Source organism: Crinia signifera, unplaced genomic scaffold, assembly GCF_055691185.1.
Source record: "Crinia signifera unplaced genomic scaffold, ASM5569118v1 HAP2_SCAFFOLD_443, whole genome shotgun sequence".
NCBI lineage: Eukaryota > Metazoa > Chordata > Amphibia > Anura > Myobatrachidae > Crinia > Crinia signifera.
This window is the reverse complement of record NW_028142336.1, coordinates 25,653-40,858: the sequence shown is the minus strand read 5'-3', so window position 1 is coordinate 40,858 and position 15,206 is coordinate 25,653. Positions and strand designations below refer to the sequence as shown.

Genomic DNA, 15,206 nt, shown 5'->3' with positions numbered 1-15,206 from the left:
ACTGTTCGAAAATAATAGTGTTACTATATGTTTTTTTAGACCAAGTAGCGTCCTAATAAATGCAGCCAGCATGGATACTGTAGGTGCAGAGGGGCGCCTGATATGAAGCATGCGGTCCAGTGGTAAATCACCATGCTGGAGGAGAGACTGGCACCTTTTAGAGGACACCATGAGCAGTTAGGCCCACCAACTTGCTGGCCAAGATTAGAGAAAAAAATCAGCCAAACTGTGGAGAATTTATATATGGCAAAAAATATGTATTGGCAAAGATTTCCCCCAAGCAATTGTTCTTCTGCACAAGAAAGATGCCACACCGGATATCTATTTAAAATGCACAGTTGAAATTAGCACCTGGAGCAAAAGACTGAATAGCGAGCCCAAATTTAGTAGTACACTATATTGGCCCAATGGAAGCGGTGTGCGAGTATCATTATGATGAGCATCACATTAGACTTTACATTTTACAGAGGAGGATAGGAGGAGGGAGAGGACTACTTTGTCCGCTTTCTCTACCTGCTGCCTCATGTCCTGACTATCCCTGCCGTTCTTACTTCTTGCCTCAGGTCTCCTTACCCAGCCTTCGTGTGTCCTTCTCTCCCTCCCTGAGGTAAGTGTGGCGGTGGGACTGGGGAGGGCACGGTGTGTGGGCTGACCGAGGGCTTAATCCGGCTCTGAGTCTGACCTCATAAATATATATATATTTTTTCTGCTTCGGCGATCCATCAGTGATCGTAATACTGTGAAAGTGCCATGCTCTGCAGATACTGTGACCTGTTGTTGTTACAGCAATCTCATAGTACGATCTCCCGGGTTTCAGACACCTGTAAGGCACTTCTATTGTTCCCATGCAGTACTTTCCCCGCCCATGGTAGCTATGGTATGTAATGTAATATAATATGTTTACGTTTATTTTCCAAAACGCTTTAGCCCAGAGTTCCTTGTTGTGATGGTGCAATGTAGTATCACCGCCGTGTGCTATGCATATAAGGGACCATTGGGTCGGTGTCCCTTCTCGCTCGGATCATGATGCCAGAACATACTTCTCGTTCATTCTGGTGACTAACACGTGACCTAACCTCCTCGCGTCATTTCGTTCCCGCGCCCGCCTGTTCTATACAATAAAGGGAGAAAACGGAACGTCATAGAGGACTCGTTTGAAAACGAGAATGCCAATCAGGAGGGTGGATGCCCTTAGCTCACCCAATGACAGCGCAGCACTGTGTATAAATGGAGATGGCAGCGGCTGAATTCGATTCACTTTTCTTTCTACAGAACAGACTGAGGTGCTGAAGTGCGTGTTGAAGAAGGATGGCCAGGACAAAGCAAACCGCTCGCAAATCTACTGGCGGGAAAGCTCCCCGCAAGCAGCTAGCAACCAAGGCTGCCCGGAAAAGCGCCCCAGCTACCGGCGGCGTGAAGAAGCCTCACCGCTACCGACCCGGGACTGTGGCTCTCCGTGAGATCCGCCGCTACCAGAAATCCACCGAGCTGCTCATCCGCAAGCTGCCCTTCCAGCGCCTGGTGCGTGAGATCGCCCAGGACTTCAAGACCGACCTGCGCTTCCAGAGCTCTGCTGTCATGGCCCTGCAAGAGGCCAGCGAAGCTTATCTGGTGGGGCTCTTCGAGGACACCAACCTGTGCGCCATCCACGCCAAGAGGGTGACCATCATGCCAAAAGACATCCAGCTGGCCCGCAGGATCCGTGGGGAGAGGGCATAGATACTTGGCACTCCTAGAAACCCAACAACGACAACAAAGGCTCTTTTCAGAGCCACCAAATCTTTCTAAACGAGCTATAGCATCAATGACATAGTAGTGTTCACACTGGAGGCATGGTAAGGTGCCCGGTTGTCCGCTAAAGGCCTTAATTACCAGACACACAGCTTGTGTTCGCCTTCCGTCCTTCACAACATGGGGCACTTTAAAAAAAAAAAAAAAAAAAAAAAATCTGTATACGTATACAGACTTGAGCATAAGTTACATTACTAGCTATTATAATTAAACATTCTTTCATATATATGAGACTTAAGCATAAGGTACATTACTGGCTCAAGCCTCGGCTGTTTCTTATCTTCTCCGTGATTTGTCACCAGCCTGTTACTTGCACGACACAGGCACAATCTTCATCTATCCAGGGGGAACGAACAGACTACCGGCCTTCACAGTAAACGATTGATGTTAAGTACAAGAAAAGTCTCAGTTCTAGCTCCTTCATCTCTTTCCAGGGCTAGGCACAAGTCTCCCTTCAGATAAGCGGGGCATGTTACGCGGGACGGTAATGCAATTTCACTACACACGTTAAACTCAATTTACGTCCCTGTTGTTAAGCGTAGAAAGGCCACAGTGGCACTTACACCTGTCCCGCTAATTCGGGCGAATAACTTCCATGTATACATTTTAAACATGAATCAGCTCTTTAAGGTCGGGGTGGGTGGCTCTGAAAAGAGCCTTTGTGTTTTAGGTAAAATATTTTTTTGCCGTTGAATTACTTGCTCTTAGCTGGCTTGTGGCTCTCGGTCTTCTTGGGCAGCAGCACTGCCTGGATGTTAGGCAGAACACCTCCCTGGGCGATGGTCACCCCACCGAGCAGCTTGTTGAGCTCTTCGTCGTTGCGTACAGCCAGCTGCAGGTGGCGGGGGATGATGCGGGTCTTCTTGTTGTCGCGGGCAGCGTTTCCGGCAAGCTCCAGAATCTCAGCCGTCAGATATTCCAGCACCGCGGCCAGGTAGACCGGGGCACCGGCACCCACTCGTTCCGCATAGTTTCCCTTCCTTAACAGACGATGCACGCGACCAACTGGGAACTGGAGACCAGCCCTGGATGAACGAGTCTTGGCCTTAGCCCGGGTTTTGCCGCCTTGTTTACCTCTTCCAGACATAATAGCTAACGGAGCAAAAAAGCTTTACAAATACAGATGGAAACCTGCAAAAGTGTAAGTGTAAAATACCGCCCTCCTCTTATATACTCAGTTACCCGATGCTGTCTGCTCTGTGATTGGCCTGCTTACAAATTAACCAATGCAGCTCAAGTTTATCCACAGACCAATCCGTATCTGAAGGGTGGAGTCAACGATGCTGCTTTTCGTCACACGACAATTCTACCCAATAGAGTAGCTTACAGCAGCGATGCCTCGTTTGCATAAGATCCCTATAAATAGAGCAGCTATAGCCGACGTACGGCACTTTTGCACACAGTCATTTCTTCTCGAATTTGAAGCGGTTATTTGTTGATAAGCTACAATGCCTGATCCAGCAAAGTCTGCGCCGGCGCCCAAGAAGGGCTCTAAGAAAGCGGTGACCAAGACCCAGAAGAAGGATGGGAAGAAGCGTAGAAAGACCAGGAAGGAGAGTTACGCCATTTACGTGTACAAGGTGCTGAAGCAGGTGCACCCTGATACCGGCATCTCCTCCAAGGCTATGGGCATCATGAACTCCTTTGTCAACGATATCTTTGAGCGCATTGCTGGGGAAGCTTCCCGCCTGGCTCACTACAACAAGCGCTCCACCATCACCTCCAGGGAGATCCAGACCGCCGTACGTCTGCTGCTGCCTGGAGAGCTGGCCAAGCACGCCGTGTCCGAGGGCACCAAGGCCGTCACCAAGTACACCAGCGCCAAGTAATCTCCCCTTCTCCCACCCACACCAACACAAAGGCTCTTTTCAGAGCCACCCACCTTCTCTCTAATCGAGCTGTAACTATGATGGTTTTTGCTGTGTCCAGGCTCACGGGATAAGTGCACACCGACAGACATAACTGACTTGTGACGTACCCTCTAGCTATTGTTAACCCTACTGGTTCAGAAAAAAAAAAAAAAAGTGCCTTTACTTACCACTTGCAAAGCTGCATTCTGTAGTTATCTTTCTAGGATCTGAATCCAGTTTCAAATATAGGACCGGTTCGTTACATTGCATATGTCACTGGTTAAATAAATAAATAGAAAAAGAAAAGATACATGCGACCCATAGGGCAGCAATGTTCCCCGTGTGCAGCTGCCGAAAATCGAAAGCATTCTGTTGGATGGAAACGTTGCAAAGTACTGTTAAATTGTAACAGTTGGTGCCTTTAAACATCACATTCGAATTTTCGATGAGCACCGTTGCCAATGGATCACTGTCTTTCTAAATGAAGGGTGCAGTATGTTAACGTAGCTCTATTGTACCCAGTTACTTCTGTGACTCGGTTCCGTTTCGATGCATTTAATTAAGGGTGAACACGTAATTCCTGCTCAGGCAAACTCGGTTCCCACTGTAACACACACACACACACACACACACACACACACCGAGTCCGGGAGCTATGGAAACGTTACAGTAGTTGTGATTATCAGAAGCAGTTTCCCAGTGGGAATGTTTTTGGTGATGTTTTTAATTTCCCGCCGATATCTGAGCGACTCTCATTGTGTGGGTCCTTTGTCGTTACCAATTCCCCCACTTTCAAAGTGAACATATACAATGTATCTATATCTATTCCACGTATAATAAAATGTAAAAAAAATAGAACTATTATCGTCGGGACCGGTCTGGTCATTACGTTTCATCCACACAAATATTCACCACAACGTAGCTGAATAGTTTAGTTCTCTAATCAAGCTGAAATGTTACACTGGGTATTAATCAAGCTGAAATGTTACACTGGGTATTAACGAAGAAAACAATACCAAGAGAGCAGTTCATATAAATCTAAACATAAAACAATATCTTCTAGTAATGAACGAAAGGAAAACAATAAAAGGGTTGTGCTTATGAACGAATGGCAAGGCGATACAAGACTCCGCCTTTAAGTCCAAGTCACCCATCAGGTCCGCTCTTCCACTTTATAAAAGCCGCTGACAGGAAACTATACTCATTCTTACTGTTTGTCACAGAAGGATTTTTGAGAATGTCTGGAAGAGGTAAAGGCGGAAAGGGGCTCGGCAAAGGAGGCGCTAAGCGTCACAGGAAGGTTCTCCGTGACAACATCCAGGGCATTACCAAGCCTGCCATCCGTCGTCTAGCTAGGCGAGGGGGTGTTAAGCGTATCTCTGGACTCATCTACGAGGAGACCCGCGGTGTGCTGAAGGTGTTTCTGGAGAATGTCATTCGTGATGCCGTCACCTACACCGAGCACGCCAAGAGGAAGACTGTGACCGCTATGGACGTGGTCTATGCTCTGAAACGCCAGGGCCGTACTCTCTATGGGTTCGGGGGTTAAATTCCCAGGAGCATCTCACTCAGTCACCCACACACAAAGGCCCTTTTCAGGGCCACCCATCTTTTCTACGAGAGCGCTGTTACATCCTCCCTGTGTAATGCGGCTATTTGCCGGGTCCTAATATGAATTCATTCCCTCACACTAGCCGCACCGTTAGTGGATGCAGGCAGTGAGGTGCCACGGGTGCAGTGGTTCCTTTTTAGTGTCGGTGATTGTGTAATTTGGTAATCCGCAATTTGTTGACAGGGTTGCGGTACAAACCACGCTGGTAGCGACCACTGCACAGAGGCATATACGTTTTCCGGACAATTGTGTTTGAAAGGGTCACGATGAACGCAGATTTAACAACGATCCAGTCCGCCTTTCTCTGCGTTTTACTAAGCTCTATATACTGTGTATAAACCCTTGCACCTCACGATTTGCAGCAGTTACTCCAGCTGGGGATAATAAAAAAAAAAAAAAAAAAATACGAGGCTGAGCTAAAGAGTTCTATAGTGGTGAATCACGCATCTTCCCTGACAGCTCTGCCACAGATTGCGCTGGCCCTATACAGAGGATGTAGGGCAGAACCGGCTGGGAGGTATGGTGCCACAGGTGAATGCGCCCCCCGGTTTACAGTGATTCATTGAAACGCGCACCAAAACGCTATATGCGCTATGAAGCGTTTATTAAAGAGTTGATACTTAACTTGTTTCATTATTCCCACTTCCAAGCACATCTGTCGAATTGTGAAGTGACTGAATTTAAGGGGCAAGCTACAACATTCTGGTGCACCTGTTGATTACTTACTGAAGGGCGCAGCCATCAGGCCACGCCGTGCGCTCACAGCTCTGTCGAGAGAGGGTGGGTGGCTCTGAAAAGAGCCTTTTGGGGGGAGAACAAGGGAGCGAGGATGCGGCGGTTCAGCCATTACTTCTTTGCCGCGGCTTTCTTGGGCTTGGCTGCCTTCTTGGCCGGACTTTTTGCGGCTTTGGGCTTCGCCGCCTTCTTGGCCGGACTCTTGGCGGCTTTGGGTTTCGCTGCCTTCTTGGCCGGACTCTTGGCGGCCGCCTTCTTCGGCTTCACCGCTTTAGGCTTCTTTGGGCTTTTGGCAGCTGCAGCCGCCTTTGCTGGCTTCTTCACCTTCTTCGGGCTCTTGGCTGCACTCGGAGCTTTCTTGGGCTTCTTCGGGGATTTGGCCACTTTCTTTGCAGCAGGTTTCTTGGGCTTCAGAGACTTCTGGGCGACCTTCTTGCTCTCCGCCTGCTTCTTATTGAGCTTGAAGGAGCCGGAAGCGCCGGTGCCTTTCACCTGGGTGAGAGTTCCTTTGGTGACCAAACTTTTCACGCCCAGCTTCACGCGGCTGTTGTTCTTCTCCACATCGTAGCCTCCGGCAGCCAGAGCTTTCTTCAGGGCGGCAAGAGAAACCCCGCTGCGCTCTTTGGAGGCGGCCACGGTTTTCACGATCAGCTCGGAGACGCTGGGTCCAGAAGACTTGGCGCTTTTCTTGGCTCCTCCAGCAGCTTTCTTTGGCTGCCTCTTCTTTTTGGCTGCGCCCTCTGAAGGCGGAACAGCAGCGGCGGCGGGTGCGGTCTCTGCCATGGTACGGTTGGATAGATCAGCAACAAAAAAAAACAAACGCGGTATCGTTAAGTCACACACAGTCAGTGCCCTGAGCAGCTGATGTCTCTTATATAACCTGCCGGATGTGCTGTGATTGGCTGATCAGAGGGGAGCGTTCTGTGCTCCTATTGGCGGAACAAGCAGCCGTGTAAACCTTGTCCTAGCTTTCGAGTTTGTCAAGATCTGCTCTCGCCCTGTGTTTTGCTAGCGCAGAAAAGGTGCATTTTTTATGGCATGAGAGGAACAGAGGACCGGTTCTCTTCACCACCTTCGTTCTCCAAGGTCTCCCCTAACACCATATGGCAACCGCTAGCTTAAGCGCTAAGAAGGAGGCCAGGATTAGCCAGTGGCAGCTGACCCGCACCAGGCTAGATGTGCCCGGCATGGAACACATCTCTCTTCTTCTGTGAGGAGAATATGTCCATTCGGGACTTTTTTGCCTCCTTCTAGTCCAGAGGATGACAAAAGTCGCCTGCGGGACACTTTGTGCAGGACAGGGAGCATATTCAAACGCATTTAGATGATTTGTGAACTCCTGTACACACATTTGGATAACACAGGCAGGTGGCATCATGGTACTGGCACACACACAGGCAGGTGGCTTCAAGGTAACGGCACTCTTGTCTAAAGAATTCTTGCTACTGTGACAAGGTCAAAATACTTTCTAGACTCGACTGCTGGGATTTTTGTTTTGGTTCTGAGGAGTTTGCTTGTCGCTTCCTGTAATAGCCCATACAGCTAGTACGATGGCTATGGTTATCTAGTCCCATGTCTTGCTGCAATGAAATGGACCTCTAGCCAAGAGGAATGACGTTACAGTACTTGGGTCAGTAGCTCAGATCGTGATTTTGGTGCCAGAACTGTTGAAAATCTCCAGTATGAGGAGGCGTCCAACACATTGGACCAGGGGGCCAGCCATGTGTTACATAAAGATGTCATCGTTAATCTAGCAGAGAGGGCTGCCGACATCCACACTCCACAAGAGCTCAGGTGGATAACACAGGCAGGAAGCATCCTCATATGTTATCTAGCCACTCTGGCTACAATGACAAGCTCAGGACACCTAGCATATTCCATTGTCTGGTATTGTTCTGGATGTGAGGAATGCTGGTGACACTGGCACTAAATTGTCTCAAAATAATCCATGTAGCTATGTGACATTCCATGGCCTCGCCACGTTGACACGGTTGTGTTTTGAAAAAGGCAGAGAAGGGAGCCGAAAGTAGAGATTAGATAAATAGAGGATAGAAAAAAAGGAAACATATTTGTAGGAAGAATACTTGAACATCAGTGGTGCACCAACAAATAACTGTTCGAAAATAATAGTGTTACTATATGTTTTTTTAGACCAAGTAGCGTCCTAATAAATGCAGCCAGCATGGATACTGTAGGTGCAGAGGGGCGCCTGATATGAAGCATGCGGTCCAGTGGTAAATCACCATGCTGGAGGAGAGACTGGCACCTTTTAGAGGACACCATGAGCAGTTAGGCCCACCAACTTGCTGGCCAAGATTAGAGAAAAAAATCAGCCAAACTGTGGAGAATTTATATATGGCAAAAAATATGTATTGGCAAAGATTTCCCCCAAGCAATTGTTCTTCTGCACAAGAAAGATGCCACACCGGATATCTATTTAAAATGCACAGTTGAAATTAGCACCTGGAGCAAAAGACTGAATAGCGAGCCCAAATTTAGTAGTACACTATATTGGCCCAATGGAAGCGGTGTGCGAGTATCATTATGATGAGCATCACATTAGACTTTACATTTTACAGAGGAGGATAGGAGGAGGGAGAGGACTACTTTGTCCGCTTTCTCTACCTGCTGCCTCATGTCCTGACTATCCCTGCCGTTCTTACTTCTTGCCTCAGGTCTCCTTACCCAGCCTTCGTGTGTCCTTCTCTCCCTCCCTGAGGTAAGTGTGGCGGTGGGACTGGGGAGGGCACGGTGTGTGGGCTGACCGAGGGCTTAATCCGGCTCTGAGTCTGACCTCATAAATATATATATATTTTTTCTGCTTCGGCGATCCATCAGTGATCGTAATACTGTGAAAGTGCCATGCTCTGCAGATACTGTGACCTGTTGTTGTTACAGCAATCTCATAGTACGATCTCCCGGGTTTCAGACACCTGTAAGGCACTTCTATTGTTCCCATGCAGTACTTTCCCCGCCCATGGTAGCTATGGTATGTAATGTAATATAATATGTTTACGTTTATTTTCCAAAACGCTTTAGCCCAGAGTTCCTTGTTGTGATGGTGCAATGTAGTATCACCGCCGTGTGCTATGCATATAAGGGACCATTGGGTCGGTGTCCCTTCTCGCTCGGATCATGATGCCAGAACATACTTCTCGTTCATTCTGGTGACTAACACGTGACCTAACCTCCTCGCGTCATTTCGTTCCCGCGCCCGCCTGTTCTATACAATAAAGGGAGAAAACGGAACGTCATAGAGGACTCGTTTGAAAACGAGAATGACTTTGCCAATCAGGAGGGTGGATGCCCTTAGCTCACCCAATGACAGCGCAGCACTGTGTATAAATGGAGATGGCAGCGGCTGAATTCGATTCACTTTTCTTTCTACAGAACAGACTGAGGTGCTAAAGTGCGTGTTGAAGAAGGATGGCCAGGACAAAGCAAACCGCTCGCAAATCTACTGGCGGGAAAGCTCCCCGCAAGCAGCTAGCAACCAAGGCTGCCCGGAAAAGCGCCCCAGCTACCGGCGGCGTGAAGAAGCCTCACCGCTACCGACCCGGGACTGTGGCTCTCCGTGAGATCCGCCGCTACCAGAAATCCACCGAGCTTCTCATCCGCAAGCTGCCCTTCCAGCGCCTGGTGCGTGAGATCGCCCAGGACTTCAAGACCGACCTGCGCTTCCAGAGCTCTGCTGTCATGGCCCTGCAAGAGGCCAGCGAAGCTTATCTGGTGGGGCTCTTCGAGGACACCAACCTGTGCGCCATCCACGCCAAGAGGGTGACCATCATGCCAAAAGACATCCAGCTGGCCCGCAGGATCCGTGGGGAGAGGGCATAGATACTTGGCACTTCTAGAAACCCAACAACGACAACAAAGGCTCTTTTCAGAGCCACCAAATCTTTCTAAACGAGCTATAGCATCAATGACATAGTAGTGTTCACACTGGAGGCATGGTAAGGTGCCCGGTTGTCCGCTAAAGGCCTTAATTACCAGACACACAGCTTGTGTTCGCCTTCCGTCCTTCACAACATGGGGCACTTTAAAAAAAAAAAAAATCTGTATACGTATACAGACTTGAGCATAAGTTACATTACTAGCTATTATAATTGGACATTCTTTCATATATATATATATATATATATATATATTTATATGAGACTTAAGCATAAGGTACATTACTGGCTCAAGCCTCGGCTGTTTCTTATCTTCTCCGTGATTTGTCACCAGCCTGTTACTTGCACGAAACAGGCACAATCTTCATCTATCCAGGGAACGAACAGACTACCGGCCTTCACAGTAAAACGACTGATGTTAAGTACAAGAAAAGTCTCAGTTCTAGCTCCTTCATCTCTTTCCAGGGCTAGGCACAAGTCTCCCTTCAGATAAGCGGGGCATGTTACGCGGGACGGTAATGCAATATCACTACACACGTTAAACTCAATTTACGTCCCTGTTGTTAAGCGTAGAAAGGCCACAGTGGCACTTACACCTGTCCCGCTAATTCGGGCGAATAACTTCCATGTATACATTTTAAACATGAATCAGCTCTTTAAGGTCGGGGTGGGTGGCTCTGAAAAGAGCCTTTGTGTTTTAGGTAAAGTATTTTTTTGCCGTTGAATTACTTGCTCTTAGCTGGCTTGTGGCTCTCGGTCTTCTTGGGCAGCAGCACTGCCTGGATGTTAGGCAGAACACCTCCCTGGGCGATGGTCACCCCACCGAGCAGCTTGTTGAGCTCTTCGTCGTTGCGTACAGCCAGCTGCAGGTGGCGGGGGATGATGCGGGTCTTCTTGTTGTCGCGGGCAGCGTTTCCGGCAAGCTCCAGAATCTCAGCCGTCAGATATTCCAGCACCGCGGCCAGGTAGACCGGGGCACCGGCACCCACTCGTTCCGCATAGTTTCCCTTCCTTAACAGACGATGCACGCGACCAACTGGGAACTGGAGACCAGCCCTGGATGAACGAGTCTTGGCCTTAGCCCGGGTTTTGCCGCCTTGTTTACCTCTTCCAGACATAATAGCTAACGGAGCAAAAAAGCTTTACAAATACAGATGGAAACCTGCGAAAGTGTAAGTGTAAAATACCGCCCTCCTCTTATATACTCAGCTACCCGATGCTGTCTGCTCTGTGATTGGCCTGCTTACAAATTAACCAATGCAGCTCAAGTTTATCCACAGACCAATCCGTATCTGAAGGGTGGAGTCAACGATGCTGCTTTTCGTCACACGACAATTCTACCCAATAGAGTAGCTTACAGCAGCGATGCCTCGTTTGCATAAGATCCCTATAAATAGAGCAGCTATAGCCGACGTACGGCACTTTTGCACACAGTCATTTCTTCTCGAATTTGAAGCGGTTATTTGTTGATAAGCTACAATGCCAGATCCAGCAAAGTCTGCGCCGGCGCCCAAGAAGGGCTCTAAGAAAGCGGTGACCAAGACCCAGAAGAAGGATGGGAAGAAGCGTAGAAAGACCAGGAAGGAGAGTTACGCCATTTACGTGTACAAGGTGCTGAAGCAGGTGCACCCTGATACCGGCATCTCCTCCAAGGCTATGGGCATCATGAACTCCTTTGTCAACGATATCTTTGAGCGCATTGCTGGGGAAGCTTCCCGCCTGGCTCACTACAACAAGCGCTCCACCATCACCTCCAGGGAGATCCAGACCGCCGTACGTCTGCTGCTGCCTGGAGAGCTGGCCAAGCACGCCGTGTCCGAGGGCACCAAGGCCGTCACCAAGTACACCAGCGCCAAGTAATCTCCCCTTCTCCCACCCACACCAACACAAAGGCTCTTTTCAGAGCCACCCACCTTCTCTCTAATCGAGCTGTAACTATGATGGTTTTTGCTGTGTCCAGGCTCACGGGATAAGTGCACACCGACAGACATAACTGACTTGTGACGTACCCTCTAGCTATTGTTAACCCTACTGGTTCAGAAAAAAAAAAAAAAAAAAAATGCCTTTACTTACCACTTGCAAAGCTGCATTCTGTAGTTCTCTTTCTAGGATCTGAATCCAGTTTCAAATATAGGACCGGTTCGTTACATTGCAGATGTCACTGGTTAAATAAATAAATAAATAGAAAAAGAAAAGATACATGCGACCCATAGGGCAGCAATGTTCCCCGTGTGCAGCTGCCGAAAATCGAAAGCATTCTGTTGGATGGAAACGTTGCAAAGTACTGTTAAATTGTAACAGTTGGTGCCTTTAAACATCACATTCGAATTTTCGATGAGCACCGTTGCCAATGGATCACTGTCTTTCTAAATGAAGGGTGCAGTATGTTAACGTAGCTCTATTGTACCCAGTTACTTCTGTGACTCGGTTCCGTTTCGATGCATTTAATTAAGGGTGAACACGTAATTCCTGCTCAGGCAAACTCGGTTCCCACTGTAACACACACACACACACACACACCGAGTCCGGGAGCTATGGAAACGTTAAAGTAGTTGTGATTATCAGAAGCAGTTTCCCAGTGGGAATGTTTTTGGTGATGTTTTTAATTTCCCGCCGATATCTGAGCGACTCTCATTGTGTGGGTCCTTTGTCGTTACCAATTCCCCCACTTTCAAAGTGAACATATACAATGTATCTATATCTATTCCACGTATAATAAAATGTAAAAAAAATAAAACTATTATCGTCGGGACCGGTCTGGTCATTACGTTTCATCCACACAAATATTCACCACAACGTAGCTGAATAGTTTAGTTCTCTAATCAAGCTGAAATGTTACACTGGGTATTAACGAAGAAAACAATACCAAGAGAGCAGTTCATATAAATCTAAACATAAAACAATATCTTCTAGTAATGAACGAAAGGAAAACAATAAAAGGGTTGTGCTTATGAACGAATGGCAAGGCGATACAAGACTCCGCCTTTAAGTCCAAGTCACCCATCAGGTCCGCTCTTCCACTTTATAAAAGCCGCTGACAGGAAACTATACTCATTTTTACTGTTTGTCACAGAAGGATTTTTGAGAATGTCTGGAAGAGGTAAAGGCGGAAAGGGGCTCGGCAAAGGAGGCGCTAAGCGTCACAGGAAGGTTCTCCGTGACAACATCCAGGGCATTACCAAGCCTGCCATCCGTCGTCTAGCTAGGCGAGGGGGTGTTAAGCGTATCTCTGGACTCATCTACGAGGAGACCCGCGGTGTGCTGAAGGTGTTTCTGGAGAATGTCATTCGTGATGCCGTCACCTACACCGAGCACGCCAAGAGGAAGACTGTGACCGCTATGGACGTGGTCTATGCTCTGAAACGCCAGGGCCGTACTCTCTATGGGTTCGGGGGTTAAATTCCCAGGAGCATCTCACTCAGTCACCCACACACAAAGGCCCTTTTCAGGGCCACCCATCTTTTCTACGAGAGCGCTGTTCCAACCTCCCTGTGTAATGCGGCTATTTGCCGGGTCCTAATATGAATTCATTCCCTCACACTAGCCGCACCGTTAGTGGATGCAGGCAGTGAGGTGCCACGGGTGCAGTGGTTCCTTTTTAGTGTCGGTGATTGTGTAATTTGGTAATCCGCAATTTGTTGACAGGGTTGCGGTACAAACCACGCTGGTAGCGACCACTGCACAGAGGCATATACGTTTTCCGGACAATTGTGTTTGAAAGGGTCACGATGAATGCAGATTTAACAACGATCCAGTCCGCCTTTCTCTGCGTTTTACTAAGCTCTATATACTGTGTATATACCCTTGCACCACACGATTTGCAGCAGTTACTCCAGCTGGGGATAATAAAAAAAAAAAAAAATACACGAGGCTGAGCTAAAGAGTTCTATAGTGGTGAATCACGCATCTTCCCTGGCAGCTCTGCCACAGATTGCGCTGGCCCTATACAGAGGATGTAGGGCAGAACCGGCTGGGCGGTATGGTGCCACAGGTGAATGCGCCCCCCGGTTTACAGTGATTCATTGAAACGCGCACCAAAACGCTATATGCGCTATGAAGCGTTTATTAAAGAGTTGATACTTAACTTGTTTCATTATTCCCACTTCCAAGCACATCTGTAGAATTGTGAAGTGACTGAATTTAAGGGGCAAGCTACAACATTCTGGTGCACCTGTTGATGACTTACTGAAGGGCGCAGCCATCAGGCCACGCCGTGCGCTCACAGCTCTGTCGAGAGAGGGTGGGTGGCTCTGAAAAGAGCCTTTTGGGGGGAGAACAAGGGAGCGAGGATGCGGCGGTTCAGCCATTACTTCTTTGCCGCGGCTTTCTTGGGCTTGGCTGCCTTCTTGGCCGGACTTTTTGCGGCTTTGGGCTTCGCCGCCTTCTTGGCCGGACTCTTGGCGGCTTTGGGTTTCGCTGCCTTCTTGGCCGGACTCTTGGCGGCCGCCTTCTTCGGCTTCACCGCTTTAGGCTTCTTTGGGCTTTTGGCAGCTGCAGCCGCCTTTGCTGGCTTCTTCACCTTCTTCGGGCTCTTGGCTGCACTCGGAGCTTTCTTGGGCTTCTTCGGGGATTTGGCCACTTTCTTTGCAGCAGGTTTCTTGGGCTTCAGAGACTTCTGGGCGACCTTCTTGCTCTCCGCCTGCTTCTTATTGAGCTTGAAGGAGCCGGAAGCGCCGGTGCCTTTCACCTGGGTGAGAGTTCCTTTGGTGACCAAACTTTTCACGCCCAGCTTCACGCGGCTGTTGTTCTTCTCCACATCGTAGCCTCCGGCAGCCAGAGCTTTCTTCAGGGCGGCAAGAGAAACCCCGCTGCGCTCTTTGGAGGCGGCCACGGTTTTCACGATCAGCTCGGAGACGCTGGGTCCAGAAGACTTGGCGCTTTTCTTGGCTCCTCCAGCAGCTTTCTTTGGCTGCCTCTTCTTTTTGGCTGCGCCCTCTGAAGGCGGAACAGCAGCGGCGGCGGGTGCGGTCTCTGCCATGGTACGGTTGGATAGATCAGCAACAAAAAAAACAAACGCGGTATCGTTAAGTCACACACAGTCAGTGCCCTGAGCAGCTGATGTCTCTTATATAACCTGCCGGATGTGCTGTGATTGGCTGATCAGAGGGGAGCGTTCTGTGCTCCTATTGGCGGAACAAGCAGCCGTGTAAACCTTGTCCTAGCTTTCGAGTTTGTCAAGATATGCTCTCGCCCTGTGTTTTGCTAGCGCAGAAAAGGTGCATTTTTTATGGCATGAGAGGAACAGAGGACCGGTTCTCTTCACCACCTTCGTACTCCAAGGTCTCCCCTAACACCATATGGCAACCGCTAGCTTAAGCGCTAAGA

At 48.7% G+C, this 15,206-nt stretch overlaps 10 protein-coding genes across 12 annotated transcripts; 6 read left to right on the top strand and 4 right to left on the bottom strand.

Moving 5' to 3' along the window:
* Nucleotides 1-1,308: 1,308 nt before the first annotated feature.
* Nucleotides 1,309-1,902, top strand: LOC146055445 (histone H3). The gene has a single exon (XM_083168239.1). The coding sequence runs from the start codon at nt 1,309-1,311 to the stop codon at nt 1,717-1,719; it is 411 nt and encodes a 136-aa protein (XP_083024365.1). The 3' UTR covers nt 1,720-1,902.
* Nucleotides 1,903-2,485: 583 nt separating this feature from the next.
* LOC146055476 (histone H2A type 1) lies at nt 2,486-2,878 on the bottom strand. The gene has a single exon (XM_083168273.1). It carries the CDS (start codon nt 2,876-2,878, stop codon nt 2,486-2,488), a length of 393 nt encoding a protein of 130 aa, XP_083024399.1.
* A 361-nt stretch (nt 2,879-3,239) lies between these two features.
* LOC146055486 (histone H2B 1.1) lies at nt 3,240-3,620 on the top strand. Its single transcript, XM_083168283.1, has one exon. It carries the CDS (start codon nt 3,240-3,242, stop codon nt 3,618-3,620), a length of 381 nt encoding a protein of 126 aa, XP_083024409.1.
* Nucleotides 3,621-4,878: 1,258 nt separating this feature from the next.
* Nucleotides 4,879-5,190, top strand: LOC146055453 (histone H4). The gene has a single exon (XM_083168246.1). The coding sequence runs from the start codon at nt 4,879-4,881 to the stop codon at nt 5,188-5,190; it is 312 nt and encodes a 103-aa protein (XP_083024372.1).
* Nucleotides 5,191-6,099: 909 nt separating this feature from the next.
* Nucleotides 6,100-6,817, bottom strand: LOC146055466 (histone H1-like). 2 transcript variants are annotated; one of them, XM_083168262.1, is made up of 2 exons: nt 6,172-6,817; nt 6,100-6,138 (listed from the first exon to the last, which is right to left on the bottom strand). In XM_083168262.1, the coding sequence occupies exons 1-2, from the start codon at nt 6,769-6,771 to the stop codon at nt 6,100-6,102; spliced, it is 639 nt and encodes a 212-aa protein (XP_083024388.1). In that variant the 5' UTR covers nt 6,772-6,817. The 2 variants fall into 2 exon arrangements, with proteins under 2 accessions (XP_083024388.1, XP_083024387.1); XM_083168261.1 differs by having other exon boundaries at nt 6,100-6,817.
* Nucleotides 6,818-9,414: 2,597 nt separating this feature from the next.
* On the top strand, nt 9,415-9,880 carry LOC146055442 (histone H3). The gene has a single exon (XM_083168236.1). It carries the CDS (start codon nt 9,415-9,417, stop codon nt 9,823-9,825), a length of 411 nt encoding a protein of 136 aa, XP_083024362.1. The 3' UTR covers nt 9,826-9,880.
* Nucleotides 9,881-10,606: 726 nt separating this feature from the next.
* On the bottom strand, nt 10,607-10,999 carry LOC146055477 (histone H2A type 1). Its single transcript, XM_083168274.1, has one exon. It carries the CDS (start codon nt 10,997-10,999, stop codon nt 10,607-10,609), a length of 393 nt encoding a protein of 130 aa, XP_083024400.1.
* Nucleotides 11,000-11,360: 361 nt separating this feature from the next.
* On the top strand, nt 11,361-11,741 carry LOC146055491 (histone H2B 1.1). Its single transcript, XM_083168287.1, has one exon. The coding sequence runs from the start codon at nt 11,361-11,363 to the stop codon at nt 11,739-11,741; it is 381 nt and encodes a 126-aa protein (XP_083024413.1).
* A 1,227-nt stretch (nt 11,742-12,968) lies between these two features.
* On the top strand, nt 12,969-13,280 carry LOC146055454 (histone H4). The gene has a single exon (XM_083168247.1). The coding sequence runs from the start codon at nt 12,969-12,971 to the stop codon at nt 13,278-13,280; it is 312 nt and encodes a 103-aa protein (XP_083024373.1).
* A 907-nt stretch (nt 13,281-14,187) lies between these two features.
* Nucleotides 14,188-14,904, bottom strand: LOC146055467 (histone H1-like). 2 transcript variants are annotated; one of them, XM_083168264.1, is made up of 2 exons: nt 14,260-14,904; nt 14,188-14,226 (listed from the first exon to the last, which is right to left on the bottom strand). In XM_083168264.1, exons 1-2 carry the CDS (start codon nt 14,857-14,859, stop codon nt 14,188-14,190), a joined length of 639 nt encoding a protein of 212 aa, XP_083024390.1. In that variant the 5' UTR covers nt 14,860-14,904. The 2 variants fall into 2 exon arrangements, with proteins under 2 accessions (XP_083024390.1, XP_083024389.1); XM_083168263.1 differs by having other exon boundaries at nt 14,188-14,904.
* Nucleotides 14,905-15,206: the final 302 nt, after the last annotated feature.